Source organism: Muscardinus avellanarius (assembly GCF_963383645.1).
Source record: "Muscardinus avellanarius genome assembly, chromosome: 2".
In the NCBI taxonomy this organism is placed as follows: domain Eukaryota; kingdom Metazoa; phylum Chordata; class Mammalia; order Rodentia; family Gliridae; genus Muscardinus; species Muscardinus avellanarius.
In genome coordinates, this window is record NC_137787.1 from 63,606,275 (window position 1) to 63,628,447 (window position 22,173).

General features: G+C 40.3%; 1 protein-coding gene across 6 annotated transcripts in view; it reads right to left on the minus strand.

Annotated features, from left to right (window-relative positions):
• ITGA6 (integrin subunit alpha 6) overlaps positions 1 to 22,173 on the minus strand; it is a gene marked incomplete at both ends in the record, with an annotated part of 89,938 nt that overhangs the window by 17,926 nt on the left and 49,839 nt on the right. For 4 of the 6 annotated variants that reach the window (XM_080689201.1, XM_080689200.1, XM_080689203.1 and 1 more), the window contains 14 exons: positions 1,338 to 1,511; positions 3,178 to 3,280; positions 3,368 to 3,445; positions 3,599 to 3,678; positions 3,781 to 3,864; positions 3,954 to 4,143; positions 4,379 to 4,494; positions 5,778 to 5,921; positions 6,072 to 6,232; positions 14,873 to 14,934; positions 15,155 to 15,253; positions 19,414 to 19,532; positions 20,460 to 20,548; positions 20,691 to 20,884. In XM_080689201.1, the coding sequence (XP_080545327.1) occupies positions 1,338 to 1,511; positions 3,178 to 3,280; positions 3,368 to 3,445; positions 3,599 to 3,678; positions 3,781 to 3,864; positions 3,954 to 4,143; positions 4,379 to 4,494; positions 5,778 to 5,921; positions 6,072 to 6,232; positions 14,873 to 14,934; positions 15,155 to 15,253; positions 19,414 to 19,532; positions 20,460 to 20,548; positions 20,691 to 20,884 (1,693 nt within the window). The remainder of the gene's footprint in view (positions 1 to 1,337; positions 1,512 to 3,177; positions 3,281 to 3,367; positions 3,446 to 3,598; positions 3,679 to 3,780; positions 3,865 to 3,953; positions 4,144 to 4,378; positions 4,495 to 5,777; positions 5,922 to 6,071; positions 6,233 to 14,872; positions 14,935 to 15,154; positions 15,254 to 19,413; positions 19,533 to 20,459; positions 20,549 to 20,690; positions 20,885 to 22,173) is intronic. The other 2 variants (XM_080689202.1, XM_080689204.1) reach the window with 1 other exon arrangement.

Here is a 22,173-nt window from a genome sequence, read left to right on the forward strand (position 1 = left end):
GCTGAGATCAGAGATCAGTTCTTATTCCCAACCCTTGGCACCCAGCTCAGTCCTGAACCTGTGGGAGAAAGTCGGCACATCTGGAATGACTAAGTGAAGAAAAACAGAGAAAGAAGCAAAAAGAACCATGGTGTGACTAATTCAGAGAAGAACACTGAAAATCAGGCCAGGGGAGAGCTTTTCTGTTTATTTTTTTCTATATTTTCCTTATATATGCAGTCATCCTCATCTGAAATGCTCAGAACAAGTATTTTAGATTTTGGAACTTTCCAGATTTGGAGTACTTCTGCAGAGTTTACTAATTGAACATCCCTAACCTGAAAATCCAAAATCAGATTATCAGAGCATTGTGGATTTCAGATTATTGCATTAAGTATGGTCAATGTATAATAAAAGTTAAGAATAATGGGTCATCTTATTTGTACTATTACAGAGAACACTATAAGCTGGCAGCTATGAACACTGATCATACCCAGCCACCTTAGAATTTTAAATAAAATCGATCAAATTATGTTATGTGCATGCATGAATATTTCACAATGAATCCCACTATTATGATTACAATGAACCAATAAAAATAATTAAAAGCCAGGTGCTATGGTGCACTCCTGAAATCCCAGAATTTAGGAGGCTAAGATAGGAGAACTGCAGGTTCAAGAACAGACCAGCAACTTTGTGAGACTCTCAGCAACCTAATGAGAGCCTGTTTCAAAACAAAATATAAAAAAAGGCTGGGGGTAGAGCCCATAGGTAGAATGCCTTTGGAAACCAATCCCCAGGACAAAAGAAAGAGCGGGGGTGGGGAGAAGGAGGGAAGGAGAGGAGAGGAGAAAGATTTGAAAATAAAAGAAACAGGAATGCATTGACAATGCAAACCTTCATCAAATGGGAATATATATAAGCCAGTTACATAAGTGTGGAGAAATAGAGAGGGATACGCTTTGATTAAAAAAAGAAAGAAGAATAGAAAGGTTTCAAGATCATTTGCTCAGGTGGCAATATCTTTTGTAATGAGCTTGTACTGGTCCTCTTTGGAGTTGATACTGGCTGGCTCAGCCCCAGAAGCACATCCCCATTCTCCTCATATATCATTCTGGGCCACACAAGTTCAGAAAATGCCATCTATCTCAAAAGTACTGAGTTACTCTACTTCATGCACCACAATGGTCACTGGTCAGCAAAACTGCCTCAGCCAGACATGGTTACTCAACTACAGAAGAAACAACCCAAAGAGTCAACATGCCAGAGTGCCAGTTTCCTGGAGAGTCAGGATTCCCTCCTGGAAGTCAGTTCTCTTAGTGACACACATGGAGATGCTAGACAATCCACTGACATACCTTTAGATGCAGGAGGTTTATTTCACTTTGTGGCTCACAAACTACCTTTTCCAATCCTTTGGATTCTACTTTCACCAAATAAAGCAACCATTTGCCATTGCTGATTTCTTTTGGCCACTGAATATTCAAGGTTGCTGTGCCGAGATTTTTAAGAGGTTTACCTAAGTTAATCACCTGTTAGAAAATAATAGAGATTATTTCAACAAAACCCTTTTAATGTAAAGTAAGTAGCACCTCCTATTGCCAAGAGAAAACATCTGGCATAAACCTGTAATAATAACATAGGCTTTTAAAATGGACTCATGGGTAGGGTCCTCAAAACAGAGATTTGTACTTAGAAATTACTGTCAATAAAAATAGAATAATAATTTTAAAAAGGGTCTAAGAGAAATGATTACTAATTGAGTCTAAGAACAACTCTTGCATGCAACAGAATGAGCAATGTTGATATCCCATGTGCCCAACAAGCCCCAACAAGCAAAGTCCTGGATTTGTGATTTGTGAATTGTGCTGGGGCTGCCTGGCTTGGCAGTGCACCAACAACCCATTTCTAGAAAATCCCCACCAACATGAAAATCAGCTGCTTCTGTCCTTTACCACCCAGAGGAGACTGTGTCACACTATATGACAGCCATGGATCTCAGGGTCTGAGCTAGAAATAACTTTCTGCAGCAGGAGCCAAAGCAAGAGGTCAGAGTCCTTTTTGTGAAGAGGATGCTTCAGAACCCACAGGCTCCTTTTCCATCCAAGTCTGCAGAGAGATCCTAAGTACCACCATTTTCAGTCTCGGCTGTGTCTGTAACACTGAAATACCAGAGAATTCTGCCTCTTCATCTTGCTAGAGTCAGGGTGGGCTTGTTCTTGACATTTTAAATGTTCACCTGAATACTCACTATGCTTTCAGGAATGTGACTCAAACCTTGAAGACCCAAGCCCACATATAAGTGATGAGCCAACTTTATACCACTTATTTATGTTCGTGCAACTGGACATAGAGGCACTGTGATTGCCTACTTTGACACGGTTCAGAGCCAATCATTAGCCTTCCTTACCTATATGTACCAAATCTACATTCACCATCAAAAAGCTGGGCTTGTGAGAGGAAAGCAAATATTACTGTATGTGTGTGTGTGTGTGTCTCAGCCTCCCAAGTACTGGGATTACAAGCATGCGTCACCACGCCCAGCGAGACCTAACATTTTTTAAAAAATAAGAAAATAGCTATGCATGGCAGTACACACCTGTAATCCTAGAACTTGGAAGACTGAGATAGGAGGATCACAGGTTTGACGACACTGTCAGCAATGTAGTGAGATTCTTAGCAACCTACCAAGACCCTGTTTCAAAAAAAAAAAAAAAAAAAGCTCTGGAAGATAAAATGCCCCTTAGTTTGATCTCTATCTCCCTCCCTCCCTCCGTCCCCCTCTCCCTCTCTCTCTCTCTCTCTCTCTCTCTCTCTCTCTCTCTCTCTCTCTCTCTCACACACACACACACACACACACACAAAAAAAAAAAAAAAAAAAAATTAAGAAGAAAAGAGAAAGAAAGAAGGAAGAAGGTCTGAGGATGTAGCTTAGCGGTAGAATGCCCTGGGTTGAATCTCCATTTACCCCCACTCAAATGGCAGATTCTGCATCAAGGGCCTATGTTAAAAGACAGCTGTTCTCCATTCTGGAGAATATAGTTTTTACTATAAACCATTTATATTGCTTCAAAACTGGGAAGTTCAGTTTTGACTGAACTTTACTTATTTATTTATGTCACTCATTTATTAAAATTACATATTCAAGATGATATCTAGGCTATGTCAGCTTCTGGCACAAGGAAAGAAACAACTTACCCTGAATTCATACTCTATTAAACTCCCTACTTCATCTTCAGATTTCATAGCTTGCTCACCAACCACCGTACCACCAAAATACACCTGGGAGGGTTTAGCAACTCTGTTAAATTAAAAAACACCAGTTTTAGTGAGGATGGTAAATGGTTCTTTCAAACATTGATTTGTTATGCTAAACACAAACACTTACCCAGAGACCGATAAAAGCAGTTCAATAACCACTTTTGCTTTAGCTGTAATTGGAGCCAAATTATCTTGATTGCTTGTTCTGAAAATGAAAAGGAAACAATGGGGTTTTATTTTAACAGTCAGTTTTCTCATTACAATTATACTTCCTTTATGAGTTAGATCAGTGCCAATTCATTGACTACAAGGGTTTTCATAAAATACTTCTGAATGGAAAGGTGGAAGTAACCCTTACGTTTCCAACTTTAGGTTAATGTCCAGATCTGTGATTTCAAAGGTGACCTCTGTTGTACTTAAAATCAAATAAAAAGTTACCTAAAAAAAAAAATTAAAAATAGCTGTTAACACAGGCCAAGCCTATGGACACTGTGATAGCACTTAGAAGAGAAAAACACAGTACGCAAAGGCATCACCTACACTGGAATTTCTTTTGAAAGGATTTCCAAGCTCACAGTCAGCTTGTGAGCCGTTCTGGTTGGCCACACAACTCAGCTGCTTCTCCTGTAACAGAAAAATGCAGCAGGTCACAGCATAGTCATGTGCCACATGGCACCGGTTTTCCCTCTTAGATAGTCTCTAAAAACACTTACAGGAAAAGCCCTCAGTTCTCTATATGCAGAGTAGGTCAAAGTGTCTGGAAATGTTGCGATGAGTTTGGCTTCATGGGCATCATCACCATCTTTTGTGGGATCTCGTGGATTGGAAGGACTATTTGTCACTGTTATTTCCAAAGCAATATCCTTCTGATCTTTCAGAACTAATTCTGGTATGCCATTTTGACTATTAAATAAACAACATAGAAAAAGAGAAAGTCCTCAATATATGTTCAGTAACTCCTCCCTCCCTGCCTTTTTCTTTTGTGGTGCTAGGGATCAAATCCAAGACCTTGCACACATTAAACAAGTGTTCTACCACCGAGCCCCAGCCCCAGCCCCAGCCTTTCAGAACTTGCCCTTAACAAAAAGCCACCAAGAAGCCAGAGTCATCTTTGCTAGTGCTATAGGGCGATTCTTACATTGGAAGATAAGAAAATTTGTCTTGGTTTCCTTCTCGGGTACAAAATTTATATTCTAATTTAAGGTTGCTGTTACACACGTTGTCATCTCCGCATCCCTCTTTTAAGAAGTGCACCTGTAGGAAAACAAAATCAGAAGGCATCTACAAAGAGTCCCATACACTCCATTTCCCATGGCAGAAGTCAACTTTAAATGACTTTGTCATATACCTAATTCCCACCCCTTTATCAAAACACTTTGACAAGGGCATCAAGGCAGGTTGGTGCTGCAGGTGTGAGCAGTGAATGCACCCACAGAAAACTGGGTTCCAAATCTGCGCTGCCACTTAATTAGCTATGTGGCCTCAGAAAGTACTGAACGTTTCAATCTTAAGTTTCATTATGGACCATAAGGGGATCCCCCCTCAACTCTATAAGACTGTGAGAATTATGAAAAATAATGATGCTAGCTAACAAATTATTTATACATGTTAACTCATTTAATCCTCACAGCTGACCTCTGAGGAAGATAAGATGCCATTATTATGAGCCCTATAATATAGGCAACATAATGCTAGGAAATTAGCAGTGTGGCTATCTCCTTTCCCATTAGATTTAACAGGGATATGGACCTGAGACTGTACACAAGAAATAGTAACATAACAACCAATAACATCAAAATGATCAAAGATTATAAAAGTATATGCCCTAGCAAACAGATCTACCCTCAAATGCAATGTCCAGCAAGCCCTATAATGTAAATATTTTTCAGCTGGGCATAGTGGCGCACGCTTGTAATCCCAGCATTCTGGAGGCTGAGACCAGAGGATTGTGGTTTGTGGACAGCCTCAGCTATTTAGTGAGGCCCTCTGCAACTTAGTGAGACCCTGTTTCAAAATAAAGAATTTTTTAAAAATAGGGCAGGGGGTATAGCTCAGAGGTCAAATGCCTCTGGGTTCCATCTCCAGACCCACAAAAAAAAAAAAAAAAAAAAATTCCAAATACGACCAAATCTACATCAGACACTAAATGGCTATTTTCATTGCTAATACTTTTTGCTCTAAATTTTTATATTCCTTAATTTCAGTTTTCTGACTAACAACAATTTGTTTTCTACATCTTACTATCCTCAGTAGTAACATACAATGTGTTTTTCTTTCTACACACAGCTACAGAGAAAAAAATGAGAATAGAGGTTCTACTAATTATAGCTTCAAGAAATTACAGTGGCCAAAACTAATGAAAAAAAATAATAGGGGTTTTTATATTCATTGCTAACTTGAGAAACAAGTCTCCTCAGACTTTGCATATATTAAAAAGCATATTAAGGACAAAAAGGCTGTACTGCCTTCAAAGATGTCTGATTTAACATTACAATATGGCAAAAAGCTTTTGGCAAAAAACAGTCAAAACGACTTACATCTGTATGCTCTGTCTTGGGTTCATTCGAGTTTAGAATCGGAAGAACTTCTGGCAGTGAGTTCACTCGCCTGCGAGAGCTGGGCTCCTGGATCTCCACGGAAGCAGTTATGGGGATGGGACGCAGTTTGTCTCTGATGTTTTCCTGCAAAGTATCCAGCAAACAGAGACTCCTAAATAATGACTGCATGTGGATTAGTGGGCTGCTAGAACCAGTTTTAGAAATCTACGTGTGTTGCCATCCAACCCATCTTCCACTCTCTTTGAAGGCTGAAGAGCCTGTCGCAGCCCTCACCTGCAGCCAGAGGGTCTCCTCCATGCACATCCTCTGCTTCTGCCGATTCAGAGTCAGCTCCTGAGTATACTTGGGCTCAGAAGCTTGGTTTCGAAGCTGAACTCTTGACGACAGCCCAAATTTTCTTCTTTCTTTTTCAGCTTCGATCGTGCCCAAAATTGCTAGATAATTTTTAACAAAATAATATTAACATAGCATGTTCAATTCACATACCATGAACACCTTTTAAAATATTTTAATTCCTCATAAAGCAACGCTTTTTCTCACTGCCTTTGCTTCTCTTCCTACTTCCTGGTGAGGTGCATTTTGAAGACTGGTGATGTTTTGAAGCCGACTGTCCTTTCCTTCCTACTGCTATTAACAATGTCTTGAAGTTAAATTTTCTTTGGGCCACGTGGGGGAGCTCCAGAATAAGTTAAAACCTTCCCACAGCAGCTACAAAGACTCAGTTTCTGGCTGAATTCTAGGAACCACAGAACACTAAAGGTAACTAGAAACTGCACACTACTGCAGGGCTCTCTCCCTCCAAACAGGGTGCTTCAATGACTGTGGGACTTTGCTATTCAAAGAAGGTCTCTGGGAAGCAGCACATCCTGCCAGCTGAATAGGAATCTGCATTTTAACTGCATATTTAGGTGATCTTATGCATATTAAAGTTTAAGCCAAGCACACCTGTAATCCTAGTACTTGGGAAGCTGATACAAGGAGGATCACAGGTTTGAGGTCAGCCTCAGCAACTTAGTGAAACTCTATTTCAAAATAAAAATATAAAATGAGCTCAGAGGTAGAATGCCCCACACAATAAGTTTAAAAAGCACTGATAAAGAACAATTGTCTAAATAAAAGAATAATGTGTATTAGAGATGGAGAAGTCTTTGGGAGTAAGATAAGACCTTTCGTTTAACAACAAGAAAATATTCAATAGCAAATGATAATTCTTATAGAGGCTCGAGGGCCCTTTTGTCGGCAAAACTCAAGTAAAGTTTCCGACTTCACTGATCTAGAAGGACAGGCTGCTCCTGATTACTTCTATGGAACAGCGAGGCAAGCCAGGATTTGGATGATCAGAATCTCATTTTTGGACGTCAGAATGCGTTCTTGGTCAGGTCACTGGATATAGCTACTAACTACGGACAACACTTAAATTACTTATATTCATTACATACCCATTAACCACCGGGTGGGAAAAGCAAACCAATGTGTGCAAAGGGCCCAAGAAGGCATCCTTCAGAAAAAACGCTGCCACAGAAAATGAACAACTGACTTTTCTTTTCTTTCTTTTCTTTTCTTTCTTTCTTTTTTCTTTTTTCTTTTTTTTTTGGTGATACTGGGGATTGGTCCCAGGGCCAAACTACCTCTGAGCTACTCCCCCAGGCCTACTTTATTCTTTTATTTTGAATCAGGGTCTCACTATGTTGCTGAGGTTGGCCTGGAACCTACAGTCCTTCTTCAATCCTCCTATTTCAGCCTTCCAAGTACTATGATTATAAACATACACCACCATACCCAGCTGAACAACTAAAATTCTAAAACATTTCAGTTAGGATAAAACTTTTTGAGAGCATCTTTTTCTTTTTTTGTATGGTGGACTGAATTCAGGGACATTCAACCTCTGAGCTACACCCTCAGTCCTATTTTGTTTTTATTTTGAAACAGGGTCTTACTAAGTGTGAAGAGCCTTGCTATGTTTGCTGAGGCTGGCTGTGAACCTGAGATCCTCTTGTCTCAGCTAAATGCTGAGATTACAACCATGTACCACCACACCCAGCTTATTTTTATATTTGAAACAGGATCTTACTAAGTTTCTGAGGTTGGCCTCAAACCTGCTATCATCCTATCTCAGCCTCCAATGTACCTGGATTAAGGATTACAGGCATGTGCCACCACGCCTGGCTGAGAGCATCTATTTTAATACCCTCTTTTTGCAGATGAAGAAAAGGAGACCCAGGACCATACAGAGAGGCACAGAGGCATCGCCAGCTCTAAGTCTCTGTCAACACAAAAGATGGCAGACTTATCCCTCTACTTGGGTACCCAGGTCTCATGTGCCTCTAGACCTCGGCTGGGGTGCCCTCCCTCCCACGTTTGCTCCCTAGGCTGGCTGCTTTTACTTCTCCCCTCCATCCCTGGCCACTTAGCTAACCCTAGCCTTTAACCCTAGCCTTTGGTCAGCTTACTTTCCCCAGGGAGCCCAGGCTGGCCCCTCCCTGTACCACCCTGAGGCCTCCCTGTCTCCAATCCTTCCACACCACTGGGCTGTGACTGCCCGACTGTCTCCCACAGGGAGCCAAGCCCAGGAAGGATGGTGCTTGGTCTTGTTCTCTACTGAATTCCAAATAACCAGCATAATAACACCTGATAGAAACATGATCTGCAGAACAGATGAACAAAAGCAGAGGAACTGGCTCTGTAGCAATGTGTGAGCCCGTGCATGCATGCATTCCTGTATGTACACACACACACACACACACACACACACACACACACACACACACACACACACACACTTATGCTGAAACCATAGCTGTGTGAGACCAAAATTTAGAAAGAGTTCCAAAAGACAATTTCAATAGTCATTTCTGTCCATCTGAAGATTTCTTAAATGTCGCAGCCACCAAATGGAACGTTCCTCCATCTTAGGTGCTCTGCAGCCTTGACCTCATCCATTTGTCAGTGACCTGCTAACTCCACAAAGAACTAGACAAAGTCTCACATGCTGAGTGCCCCTCCAGGCAAGAGTAAAGGAGGCTGTGGGTGCATTAAAACCGTTCAGCTACCAAACCCAGCTAACCTTCTCTAACCCTCCAAACAGGTCATATCATCTAGAAGTCCCCCTGGGCAGACCAGCTCTGCTGACCTTCTGAGGGGCAAATCCAGTATTACACCCATTAGAGCTCAATTATAGATACCTACACCGACACTACATCTGAGAAAGTTGAAATATCCTGATCAAACAAGAAGCTCACATTTTAGAACAATGGAAAAGATCCCAGATGTGTTAACTTACGCAGCTTGTGGAATCCCGTTTTATTTCATTTAGAAGTTCCCAATACTGTGGAAGTTTAAGCAATGACAGCAGGTATATTCTGAATGTCTTTGAAGAAAATAGTTCCACCCATAATAAGAGGTCAATACACACTTGCTTAATGGAGTACTTTTTAAAATAAAATATACATAGCATCAAATGTGTTAAAGCCAGGAGAAAGACTGTCACTACTCTTTTTTTTTGGGGGGGGGTGATGGTACTGGGGATCGAACCCAGGGTTAATCTACCTCTGAGATACACCCCTACCCTTTTATCTTTTTGTTGCTTGAAACAGGGTCTCGAGACTTCCGGGAAGATGGCGACCGAGAAAAGCGGGGCTTAAGAGCCCCGCTAACAACAAACCTCTATTACCACAAAATCAGCGCCTTTCATAGCCAGAAAACACCATCACCAGTGAAACAAAAAATCACCAGGCTCCAGAGAGAAAGCGGACTGAGAACAGAGCCACAGAGGAGATAACCGGCCTATCGCCCGAGGACGCGGCAGACGCGGCGGCAGCAGCGCCATACTGTCGGCGAATTCACGGGACGGCTACAGCAAGCCGAGGTGAGCCACTGCAGAACAGCCAGGCGGGATTTCTCCGCGCAGAGAGCATCTAAAGTTCCCAGTGGCCGAGCTCAGCACACACTGCAGGGATCCAGAGTGGAAACCAAAACCAAGAAGAAAAAACCAGCCCCACAGCCGAGGGCGTAGCAGCGGCGCCATATTGCCACCGGCAGCAGCAGCACCGAATCCAGCGAGGCCAATACAGCTACATCTGCGTACTCAAGAACAGTGAGTCAAATTGCGGGCCACAGAGGAGAAATCCCAGTACTGTACTCCCTGGGACTTGACCCAGTGGGGGAGGGGCGGTGGCAGAGATATCACACCATAGGAGAACGTGCAACCTGGCACCCCCCACAGTCTAAAGCAGCCTCTATCGACTCTCTGGGTCGGAGACTCTGTGATAAAACCCAGTAAAGGAGTAGTGGGGTCCGAGATACTACTGACTCGAGATCCAGAACACCTTAAGGGAAGTCATAGTGACCCAAGGGAAGAACCCAGAGAAGGCACAAACATCGGAAATCATGGGAAAGAGGAATAATACTGGAGCAATAAATGCCCACAACCCCACAACATCAGAACCCGATAAAACAGAAAATCAGAGATTTCTAGAAGATCAAATCAGGAAAATAACTGTAGAAATAATAGAGGTGCTTCGAAAAGAACTCAGAGAGAGCCAAAAAGAGATAAAGGATGCAATTAATGAAGTAAAGGCCTCAATTCAAAGCACAAACAAACGATTAGAACACATGGAGAACAGAATCTCGCTCTTAGAAGATGATCATTCCAAAAATGAATGCATAGTTTCTAATCTAGAAAAAAATATCCGACAGCAGGAATCTGATATTGAAGAAATATGGGCCCATTTTAAGAGAGCTAACCTAAGAATCATTGGAATAGAGGAGGGAAAAGAAAGTGAAACCAAAGGGATCAACAATCTCTTCAAGGAAGTAATAGCAGAAAATTTTCCAGACATAGAGCAAGAGGTCGATACACAGGTCCAGGAAACTTATAGAACTCCCTTTAGACAGGATCGGAGAAGAGGATCCCCACGCCACATAATTGTCAAAATGACCAATGTGGAAGCCAAGCAGAGAATCTTAGAGGCAACAAAAGCAAAGGGCCAAGTGACATTCAGAGGCAAACCAATTAGAATCACTCCAGACTTCCCAAACCAAGTCATGAGAGCCAGAAGGACTTGGAGTAACATATTCCAAACTCTGAAAGAAAACAACTTCCAGCCAAAAATTTCCTATCCAGCAAAACTTTCTATCAAATTAGATGGAGAAATAAGAAGCTTCCATGACAAACAGAAACTGAAGGAATTTATGTCTTCAAAACCAGCACTAGAGAAAATACTCAAAGAGATTAACTACAAAGAAGAAATAGGTAACACACACCAGAACCAGAGAAACAAGAGTTTCCATCCAACAGACAATTAAGATTGGTTATCTGTGGAGATTCATTATTTATGTTAGTCTTTTACCTATCTCTAAAGGGTATTGTTTGCCTTTATTGTTGTTAATTTCTAGGATTCCTAGTTGGAATATTAATACACCTTCAGATATAGCATTTGGAAATATTTTATCCCATTCTATTAGTAACTGTTAACTCTGTTTACATTGTCTTTGGATATACAATTTCTTTTTTAGGGAGTTTGTATACTCCTCTGTTGCCTGTGCCTTTGAAATCATAACCAAGAAATCACTGCCAATTTCAATGTTGTGAGGTTTAATGACCCAGATTTTCTCCTAAAAGTTTATAGTCTTAAGATTTATATTTAGGTCTATTATCTATTTTGAGTTAATATTTGTATATGGGATTAGGTAAGGGTCCAATTTTATTCTTTTCCATGTAATTATTATTTTTAACAATATTTAGTTAAAAGATTAATATTTCCACCACCAAATGTTCGTGGAAACCTTGTCAAAAATAACTTGACAATATAGGGAAGAATTTAGCTCTAGGCTTTTATTTAACTCCAATGGTTTATATATCTGCCTTTAGAATAGTACTACACTGTTTCAATTATTGTAGCTTTATATGGTTTGAAATCAGAAAATATATATCTTCTAGCTTTGTTCTTTTTCAAGATCGTTTTGGGTACCTAGAGTCCATATTCCATATTAGGATAGATTTTTTTCTGAAAAATAAATATATAAATATATGATAGTTTCACCTAAAAAATAGAAAAAAAATATTCTCTGGTAAGAAAGAAAGCAAAAAGAAATATTGAAATGTTATCTTTAAGTCATCAAAAGCTTGGTATCAGACAAATGAAACTGTTATGTGAGATTATCATTTTTAATTTTAGATAAATTGCCATAATACTAGATGTCAACTACTAAGCCAAGCATGGGAGGGAGGGATAGGGAGAGAATGGGGTGGGGATTGGGTGGGGGCTGACTGGGAAAAGTGTGCATGTATGTCTACAAAAGTATGTATCCTACTATGATGTATGAATACAGTGCACCAATAAAAATAAATAAATTAAAAAAAAAAAGAAAAAAAAAAAAAAAAAAAGAAACAGGGTCTCACTAGGTTGCTCAGAGTAAGCTGCTGAGGCTGGTCTTGAACCTGTAATTTCCTATCTCAGCCTTTCAAGTACTGGGATTATAAGCATGTGTCACCATACCTGGCTTGTCACTACTCTTATATTAATTTCGGAAGTGTTCCCGTAAGATTTCATTTCTACAGGTAAACTGAGAATGAGAAACTGACCATTATAATGGAATAAGTGTTTCCCCATTTCCTTTCTCTAAGAAATCACTTTTTTCTTGTCTCTAATCCATTCATATTAGGGCAAATGGCTCATTTTCCAGATTGGTAACTGGAAGGTACTGTACAGGGCAGAATAACACAAACAATACTGAAAGATCCAGGAGTCACTGTGTATGGGTTTTTTGTTTTGTTTTGGTCATTAAAAGCCACACAAACCAGGATTACATGCCTGTAATCACAGGCTTGTAGACAGGAAGACTGCAGATTCAAGGCCAGCTCCAGTAATTTAGTGAAACCTTGTTTCAAAATAAATAAAATAGGGTTGGAAGTGTAGCTTGGAGGCAGAACACCCTTGGGTTCAATCTCCAGAGTGTACACACACACACATGCGCATGCACGTGCACGCGCACGCACACACACACACACACACACACACACACACACACACACTCACTCTACTGGCTGCACCTAAAAGCAAAGCAAAAGGCCATAGCTCCCCTGATCAGCCAGTCATGACACACCCACACTAAGAAAGTGGTCAGCAGGTCCCACTGCGAGGCTGGACAGTATGACCTAGCCCAGCTGAAGGTGAAATGAAGGGACCACCTGGAGCTAGCTTAAAATCTGGAAAGATGATGCCAGATGTGGTGGCATACACTTGTCATCCCAGTGCTTGGACAGGAGGATCACACAGGCTCAAAACCAGCGTCAGATACTTAGTGAGGCCCTCAGCAACTTAGTGAGACCCTGTTTCCAAGTAAAATATAAAATAGGTCTAAGAGTATGGCCCTGAGGTAGAAAGCCTGTGTTCCACCCCCAGTACCACCAAAAAAAAAAAAAAAAAAAAATCTGAAAAGATGACGGCTACATGGGCCTATGATGGTGAGAACTGGGTGAAGACAGGCATCTTGACAATTATTATAAACACAGTATGCTTATTTAAACTGTTACTTTTCACATTTCGTTGAATCTTTACCTTCACTTTCTTTCCTAACTGGGTACATTGATTACTATTAATAAAACTTTACATAAAGTTAAATAAAAATAAAAAGTACAGCTTAAAACAGCTCAGATCTATGAGAGAATTCACCATAGTGAGCTCCAGTCCCCAATGTTATTCTTCTGTTTCAGATAAACAACTTAGTTTGACTTAGGTTAAATTCTGGGATAGTAAAAATAAAGAAAATAATACCACAGATAACAAAAAGAAACTTCAGAGAACTCATTACTCAAGGTGGGGCAGCAGCTGACAACAGGTGGGAGAGACTGACCCAGCCCTTCACAAAGCTCCCATGATGCTGCATAGCTACATCTGAATCCTGGGCTGATGGAGACAGGCATCCCTCGTTCTTTTCTTGCTCTCTGTGGACAAAGGATTTCCTCTCTCCTCCCCTTCCCTCCCTTCCTCTTTCCCTCCTTTACTCTGTCCCTTTATTTCTCTTGTACCATAGGACCTTGTACATGCTAGGCAAGCACAGAACTACATCCCTAACCCTTTTTATTTCCAGACAGGGTTTTTGCTGATTTACCTAGGCTGGTCTCACTTGGCTGGGATCCTTCTGCCTCGGCCTCCTAAGTAGCTGGGATTACAGGTGTGTGCCGCCACACCCAGCAGAAAGAATTTTCTTTAAATTCTCACATCCCCTACCTTGACTCCGGATGGGGTCAGGTAGCTCGCCCCTGAAAATGTGTGGTGCTGCTAAAGCATACCAGAGGAACCTTGCCAGCTGTCACCGTGTTAGAGCATCATCGGCCACGTCAAAATACATAGCGTAGCAAGGGTCCTAGTTTGGATTATAAAGGAAGGAGCAGAACAACATCCTGTAAAGGGAAAACTGTCTTCCATCACGGTTTTAATTTGCTCACACCATACTCCAGGGCACTGATGACTATTAGAGGCAGTGTTTTTAACTGATAGGAAGATTAAAAGTCAAGGGTGAGGGGCCTTGCCCTGGACTGCAGGGACAGTGAGCAGGACTCAGAAGCAGGAGCAGAGCCTCAGTCTCTGGCCCTTCAGGGCAGCCTTAAATACCCAGGGGCCGATCTGCAGGAACACACAGCTTGGGTGATCTGGCTCTCCTTGGGAGAGGACCAGCAAGGAGCGAACATAACCTGGCAAGGATTCCCTGCTGCTCCCGCCTCACTTGCCCTTCTACAACCACCACCTACTACCTCCCAACCACAAAACCAACTTTCCACACTGCTCTTCAAAGACAGAAACAGAGGAAACCATTGTGGTAGCGAATAAGTACTTTTCCAAGGCATGTTGTCTCAAACCATATGCGCTGGAAAATCCAAATTGGGACCAAATGTAGAGCTTTTCCTCTCTCGATACTCAGTGCCCTCTTGATTAAAGGGAGCCTGCAGATACGTTTAATTCTTTAAACAATTTATGGGCCTACTCTGGCCCTTGCAGTTTTATTTTCCTGTGATTTACACAGAATTTCAACCTGGTGAAGAAAATATTTATTTTTAAGTACTAGGTACTTACTTATTGAAGGATTATAACCAGCAGGTTTGGCAGTATATTGAAAGCAGGCTTTAACCTTGAGGCTGTATAAAATCAAACACATACTTTTTAAAAGGTGCACTGTTGCAGTGGAAAAATCCCTACACATTCCCAGCTCTCCAGTCCCCCACTGCCCACTGATGAGTAAAATGTTGCGGCACGCACTTGATGAATTCCTCTCCCCTTTCCCCCATGGCTCCAAGACAACAGGGTCATCACAAAGCAGAGGACATGAGCAGGGTCTCCAGGACAGAGGACTCTCACCATATTCCGCTAGGTGCCCCGCACGCCGTTTTCTGGCGGAGGTCAATTCTGCTGGGAGTGACTGTGATGGTTTTCTCAATGCTAATCACTGGCCGGGACCTGAGGCCAAGGAAGGAAAAAACAAGTTCAGCCTTTTGTTACTACTGTGAATGTGAGATTTGTCCACATACTACATGAAATATTCAGTGTTTGGATGCAACTTAAAAGCTACAGGAAAATGTGTGAACCTGTGATTTTCTCCCATTGTTGAAGGAAATAACTGGTAAAAGATATGCATAGAACTTAAATTACAGAATATTTAAAGTGTAATATATTTAAAAATTAACCAGCTTAATATATTCAACACTTAAGTCCCAGTTTTGCACAAATATTATCTCTCCATTATACTATACCCAAAGTCCCAAAAGAGCTTGTATGTTCTTTCAGACATATCAGTCTATATGTGTTTGTTACAACTATTATCTAAAATTAAAGATAAAAATACATGTAGTTTCAATTAAATGATAGCTTTTTACAAATATTGTTCTGTGTATTGCTTTGTCTAATTCACTGACATTTCAGACATCTTCTCATAACTATACTAGCTATACTCAGGATCTTGTTCATAGCTTTTCATGGCTAATGGTCAGACTATGAACGCCATGTTCTTTATTTGGTCAGCACCAATTGGTAGGCATTGGTAGAGCTTCCTGGTCTGATAAATACCATTATACCCAAGTCTATGCATCCACCTGAGTTCGTCTGTGGAATAAAACCCTAGCAGGTTGTTTATTTTGTTTTTGTTTTTTTGGTGGTACTGGGAATGGAAGCCAGAGGCTTTCTACCTCGAGGCTACACTTCTAGACCTATTTTATATTTTATTTGAAAACAGGGTCTCACTACAGTGATGAGAGCCTCAGTAAATAATTGAGGCTGGCTTCGAACCTGTGATCTTCCTGCCTCAGCCTCCCCAGTACTGGGATTAGAAGCATGTGCCACCACGCCTGGCTCCCTAGCAGAATTTCTGAGTCAAAGAATATGTACATTTAAAAATAATTTTATTTTACTTAGCTTTACTTATTTATTTTATTTTATTTTTGCGGTACTGGGGATGGAACCCAGAGGCATCTACCTCTGAGCTACACCCCCATAAACATAGTAATTTGTCATATTAATTTACCTCTGAATATAAGCTCTAGACTATTATTTCTAACCTATTTTAATATTTCTGTATCAATTTTGTTGAAATATTTGCGAAATTGAAACCTTGGGGTTAATGGGTTAAGAACTGACTATACCTTCTCTAGCCTATCTCTGTCCTGCCCCAGGCCCATAAACACTTGGCATTTTTGAATCCACATGTGAAAACATCTTTTCTCTTCCTCCTGTGTTCTCCACTGCCCTGGGCAGCCAAAGAGGTCACCAAGCGCCTATGGCTGGAGCGCTGCACAGTCACAGGAATGCAAGTACACGGCATGTTGGGGACGTCCTGCCTCACCTCTCACCTTCATCACACTCCCACCAGAACTCAGAATGAGCCTATGGTTTCATACGGATCCACTTAGGCTGAATTTGGTGGGCTTGTGGTAAACCTAGCCATCCACAGTGGTTTGAATGCATTCTAAGTACCAAACAGTGATCTTGAACTTCTGGAACCAATCTATTGATATAGGCTGGAGAGGGGTACGACTCCACTGAGGGCAAAGACAGGGAACAATAAGAGGGCAAATACTGCCACATTTCCTGCTTCTAGGTTTTCCTTTATCTCACTTGTATACCTATTTTTACTCATTTGTGTCAAAGTTTCCTCTTATTATCAAAGGATTCTGAAATATGCTTTCATATTATCTTAAAAAAAAAAAAGAAGAAACACATGCATAAGGTTTAACTGCCAGGAACTTAATTATGTGGCCAGCAAAGTAAGAATATTAAAATACCAATTAAACATAAACAGAGGCAAATATTTATCTAAAGTTTGGTTATCTATTGGAAAACTTGGTAACCAGATTTTATTTATTTATTTATTTATTCATTTATTCATTCATTCATTCATTCATTCATTCATTCATTCATTCATCGCAGTACTGGGGATGGAACCCAGGGGCATTCTACCTCCAAGCTATACCCACATCCTTATTGTTTATTCTTTATTTTGAAACAGGGTCTCACTAAGTTGCAGAAATCCTTACTAAGTAGCTGAGACTTGCTGACATTCTGTGATCCTCCCATCTCAGTCTCTCACGTACTAGGATTATAAGCATATACCAGTATGCCTGGCTTAGAATCTGCTTCTTTTTTTTTTTTTTTTTTTTTGGTGGTACTGGGGTTTCTGGAAACCCTTCTACCTCCGGGCTACACTCCCAGACTCATTTTTATACCTTTTTATTTGGAAACAGGGTCTCCCAAGCCAGCATGGCTGGCTTTGAACCTGAGTGATCCTCCTGTCTCCTCCTCCCAAGCACGGGGATTACAAGCGTGCGCCACCACGCCTGGCAGAATCTGCTACTTTTAAAACTAAAGTTTTTTAGCTAGGCGTGGTGGCGCACGCTTGTATCCCAACATTTGGGAGGCTGAGACCGGAGGATCGCAGTTCACAGGCAGCCTCAGCTATTTAGTGAGGCCCTCTGCAACTTAGTGAGACCCTGTTTCAAAATAAGGAATAATAGCCGGGCGTGGTGGCGCATGCTTGTAATCCAGCGCTTGGGAGGCTGAGACAGGAGAATCAAAGCCAGCCTCAGCTACTTAGTGAGGCTCTCAGCAATGTAGTGAGACCCTGTCTCCAAATAAAATATAAAATAGGTCTGGGATATAGCCCAGAGGTAGAAAGCCTCTGGGTGAAAAAGAAACCAAAAAATAAAAAATAAAAAGAATAAAAAAAAAAATAGGGCAGAGGGTGTAGCTCAGAGGTCGAATGCCTTTGGGTTCCATCCCCAGACTCGCAAAAAAATAAAAATAAAAAATAAAATAAGGTTTTTTAAAAATTAATTTTTAAATGGTAATTTCTAGCATCAATGAAGGTACTGAGAAAGAAGTCTCCAAGTCAACTTGTGTGCACAGTTATGACCTTTCTGGAGGTCAACTTGGTGAACTTGAATCAAGTCTTCAAACATCTACAGTAATTTCACATTCAGGAATTTATCATATGGAAATAATCAAGTGCATGAACAAACATAAGATGTTTGCCATTTCTGTATCATGAGAACAGAGCGAATGGGGAAGCAGTGTAGATAAATAAGCCATGAACTTGTTGTGTGACACCTCCTACATTGCTGTTGATTTCATTACAGAAAAGCACTGGATGGCATAGGCAAAGTCCACTGTGTATCACAAATGGAAAGCAACAGGTTATAAAATTATATATATACATATATATATATACATACATATAATCTTGATTTTGGTAATTATACACCTACAATCAGGAAATAAAAGACTAGCAGAATATAAATTAGATTTTTGGAGTTCAAAAGTGAATGGTGAGAGGCTGAGACAGGAGGATTGCACGGGTTCGAAGCCAGCCTCAGCTACTGAGTGAGGCTCTCAGCAACTTGGTGAGACCCTGTTTCCAAATAAAATATAAAAAAGGTCTGGGAGTATAGCCCGGAGGTAAAAAGCCTCTGGGTTCCACCCCCAGTACCACCAAAAAAAAAAAAAGTCAATGGTGAGCCGGGGATGGTGGCACATGCTTGTAATCCCAGTACCTTGGGAGGCTGAGACAGGAGGATCACATGTTTGTGGCCAGCCTCAGCTACTTAGTGATGCTCCCCACAACTTAGTGAGACCCTGTTTCAAAGCAAAGAATAAAAATAATAAATAAATCTGGGGTTGTAGCTCAGAGATAAAATGCCCCTGAGTTCAATCCCTAGTAATAGAGAGAGAGAGAGAGAGAGAGAGAGAGAGAGAGAGAGAGAGAGAGAGAGAGAGAGAGAGGTGTGGAGGTGAATTACAGGGCATTTCCTTTATTGTTTGTACTGTCAAATTTCATGTTTTACTTTTTCATCAAAAGACAGGTTTTAAAGATATATTTAAAAATAAAAATTTACACTAATTCTAACCTATCTTTTCCTGAATTTGTTCAATTTTACAAATTGAGCAGAATTTTACAAAGTACTTTTGTTACATTAATATATCCAGCTCAAAAGAAAAAGAAATATCTCTGAAATTCATACAAGTCTTTTTTCCCTATGAATTATAGGTGTTATAAATCTTAATCCAAATGGCCAAAACTTTAGAATAACCCGATTATAGAACATGTTTAACTAATGTCAAAGACAACAAACCTGAAAATAGTTACTGAATCCGAGAGGGAACCAACAGCAACATCAGGGTAGGAATTTCTATCAAGGTCCATATTTCCAGCAATTGAATACCCAAAATAAGGTGATGAACCCTCAAGAACCTGAAATAAAAGGGCATCAGAATGGATGATGGGCCACCAAACACTAAGAGGCTTATTTATGCTTTGAAAAAGACACACAAGTATCTTTTTTTTTTTTTTTTGACACAGGGTCTCACTAAGTTGCGGAGGCCCTAAGTAACTGAGGCTGGCCGTGAACCTGGGTCCTCCTGTCTCAGCCTCCCAAATGCTGGGATTACAAGAGTGCACCACCACGCCCAGCTCCACAAACTCAGAACCGAAGTCTGAGTTCACTTATAAGCTATAAATTTTAAATATACATATATACCTCATATATTTTATTTCATAAAAATCATAATTTACATAGTACTTCAAAGGATAAAAAAGCCATTTTAATGTCTATTTTATTACATTAAGTCATTGGTATTCAAATCCCTCCTCCTTACCTGTCTTCCAAAAGCTTTATTTTCAAAAGTAATTTAAAATTTTTGGTATCTGAATTCTCCATGTAATTACAATCTTCTGTAATTTTTTTAGTGAAAATCTTTTGTTTGTTCTTTTGTGGTGCTGAGGATTGAACCCAGGCCGTTGTGCATACCAGGCAAGTATGCTACCACTGAGCTACATCCCCCAACCCCTTCTGTGTTTTTTTTTTAAAACCCAGTTTAGCTCTGTTAAGGTGCTTCTAAGAAAAATACATCACATTTATACCTCTTTGTGCTGTCAGGCAGAGCATTCCTTTGCTTTCCTAACTTAGCTAAGAAATTTTATAATTAAAACAAGCAGGTCATTACATTTACATATTTATTTCAAGGCTATCTTTTAGTAATACATTAAAAAACAAAATTCATACTATTATAGACTTACAAATAAAACAAGGTTAGTGTGAAAATTCACATAAACCTAAATACTGCATTGCAAGGCAAAAAACTGAAACTCTACTTATAGAAATCCAGATTCTATGTTTACCTGTGTTGGTTTGGTATTTATTCCATTTGCAGATCCATGATAGATAAAAACCTTTCCCATATCATCATAAGGAGCTCCAACTGCAATATCTGTTGACAACATCACAGTTTTACAAACACTTTTAAGACACTCGAATACAATGTTTTAAAATAAAAGGATATAAGCACTTACTATTTATACAACTAAGTAATCAATCTATATAAATCATAACCATTTCACAATCTTATCTACCTGGATAACCATCTTGATTAATATCTCCAATATTTTTTACTGCAATGCCGAACATAGAATCTTTGGTTCCATTAAGACGAATTGGCTTGACATTATTCCATCTGCCTTGCTGGTTAATGTAGACATACACAGCACCTCCAACATCTCCATCTCTATCAAAATACTGTGGGGCTCCAATCACTATATCTTGCCACCTAAGAACACAGTAAGAGGGGTTGGAGGGGAGAACAGTGAACCACTGGCTAAAATATCAGTAAGCTCGGGGAGAATATACCCAGCCCTGGTACTAAGGACACACAAAGAGATATAATAGAAAGTCTTCAAGTAGAGAATTTATGTCTCATCATTTAAAATATTTGAGCTGGGTGTGGTGCTCATGCCTATAATCCCAGTACTTGGGAGGCTGCGACAAGGATCTCAGGTTTGAGAACAGTCTCAGCAAGTAGTGAGACACTCATCAAAGTAGAGAGACCCTGCTTCAATAAAAATAAAACAGGGTTGGGGGATATAGTTCAGAGGTAAAATGTCCCTGGGTTCAATCCCCAGTATCACAAAAAAATTAAAAAAAAATAATTTCAAGGCAGCCTATTTTAAATGCACCAAGAAAAACACTGAAGACAAGAACTCAAAACTAGTTGCTAAAGTTAGAGCCACAATACAGCATGACACCTAGCCAAGATTTCACCACTCCATGGGCTCTCACCAACAGTCACAGGTCATCTATGTTACCGATCCTTATCCCTGCCCTGTTTCAGGGTTTGTTTGCAGTGATAAGGATCAAACTCAGGGCCTCATGGATGCTCAGCAAATGTTCTACCACTGAGCTAAATCCCTAGCCCACCAGGTCCTACCTTAACAATGCATTCTGGTTGCTTATAAAATCAGAGAACAGAATCATAAGGACCTTTATTCCTTCCTTTTTTTTCTCTTTCTCTCTTACTGGGGATTGAACCCAAAGCATTCTACCTCAAAACTACACCCCAGCCCTATTTTTTACTTTGAAACAAAGTCTCACTAAATTGTGAAGGGCCTTACAAAACTGCTGAGGCTGTCCTCAGACCTGTGATCCTCTTGTCTCAACCTCCCAAGTACTGGGATGAGAGATATGTACTATCACACCCAGCTTGTAAAATTAACTTAATTTTTTTCAAATTCTCATGGACCCATGATTTAATGACATGAATAAAAACTGAATATATGTAATATTCTACCATGAATGCCTAATGAAGATGGGATGGAATGGTAAAAAAAAAAAAAAAAAAAAAACCTGGCAGCAAAATTCATTCTTCAAATTAATTAATCATTCTTTAAATCAACTACCCTGAAAAAAAAAATGACAATTCTCAGGAACTAGCCAAGATGTCCATCAACAGATAAATTGATTAAGAACTATGGGATATATATACACAGTGAGATTTTTTGTGTGTGCGTGGTACTGGGAATGGAACCCAGGGGCGTTCCACCTCTGAGCTACACCTCCAGC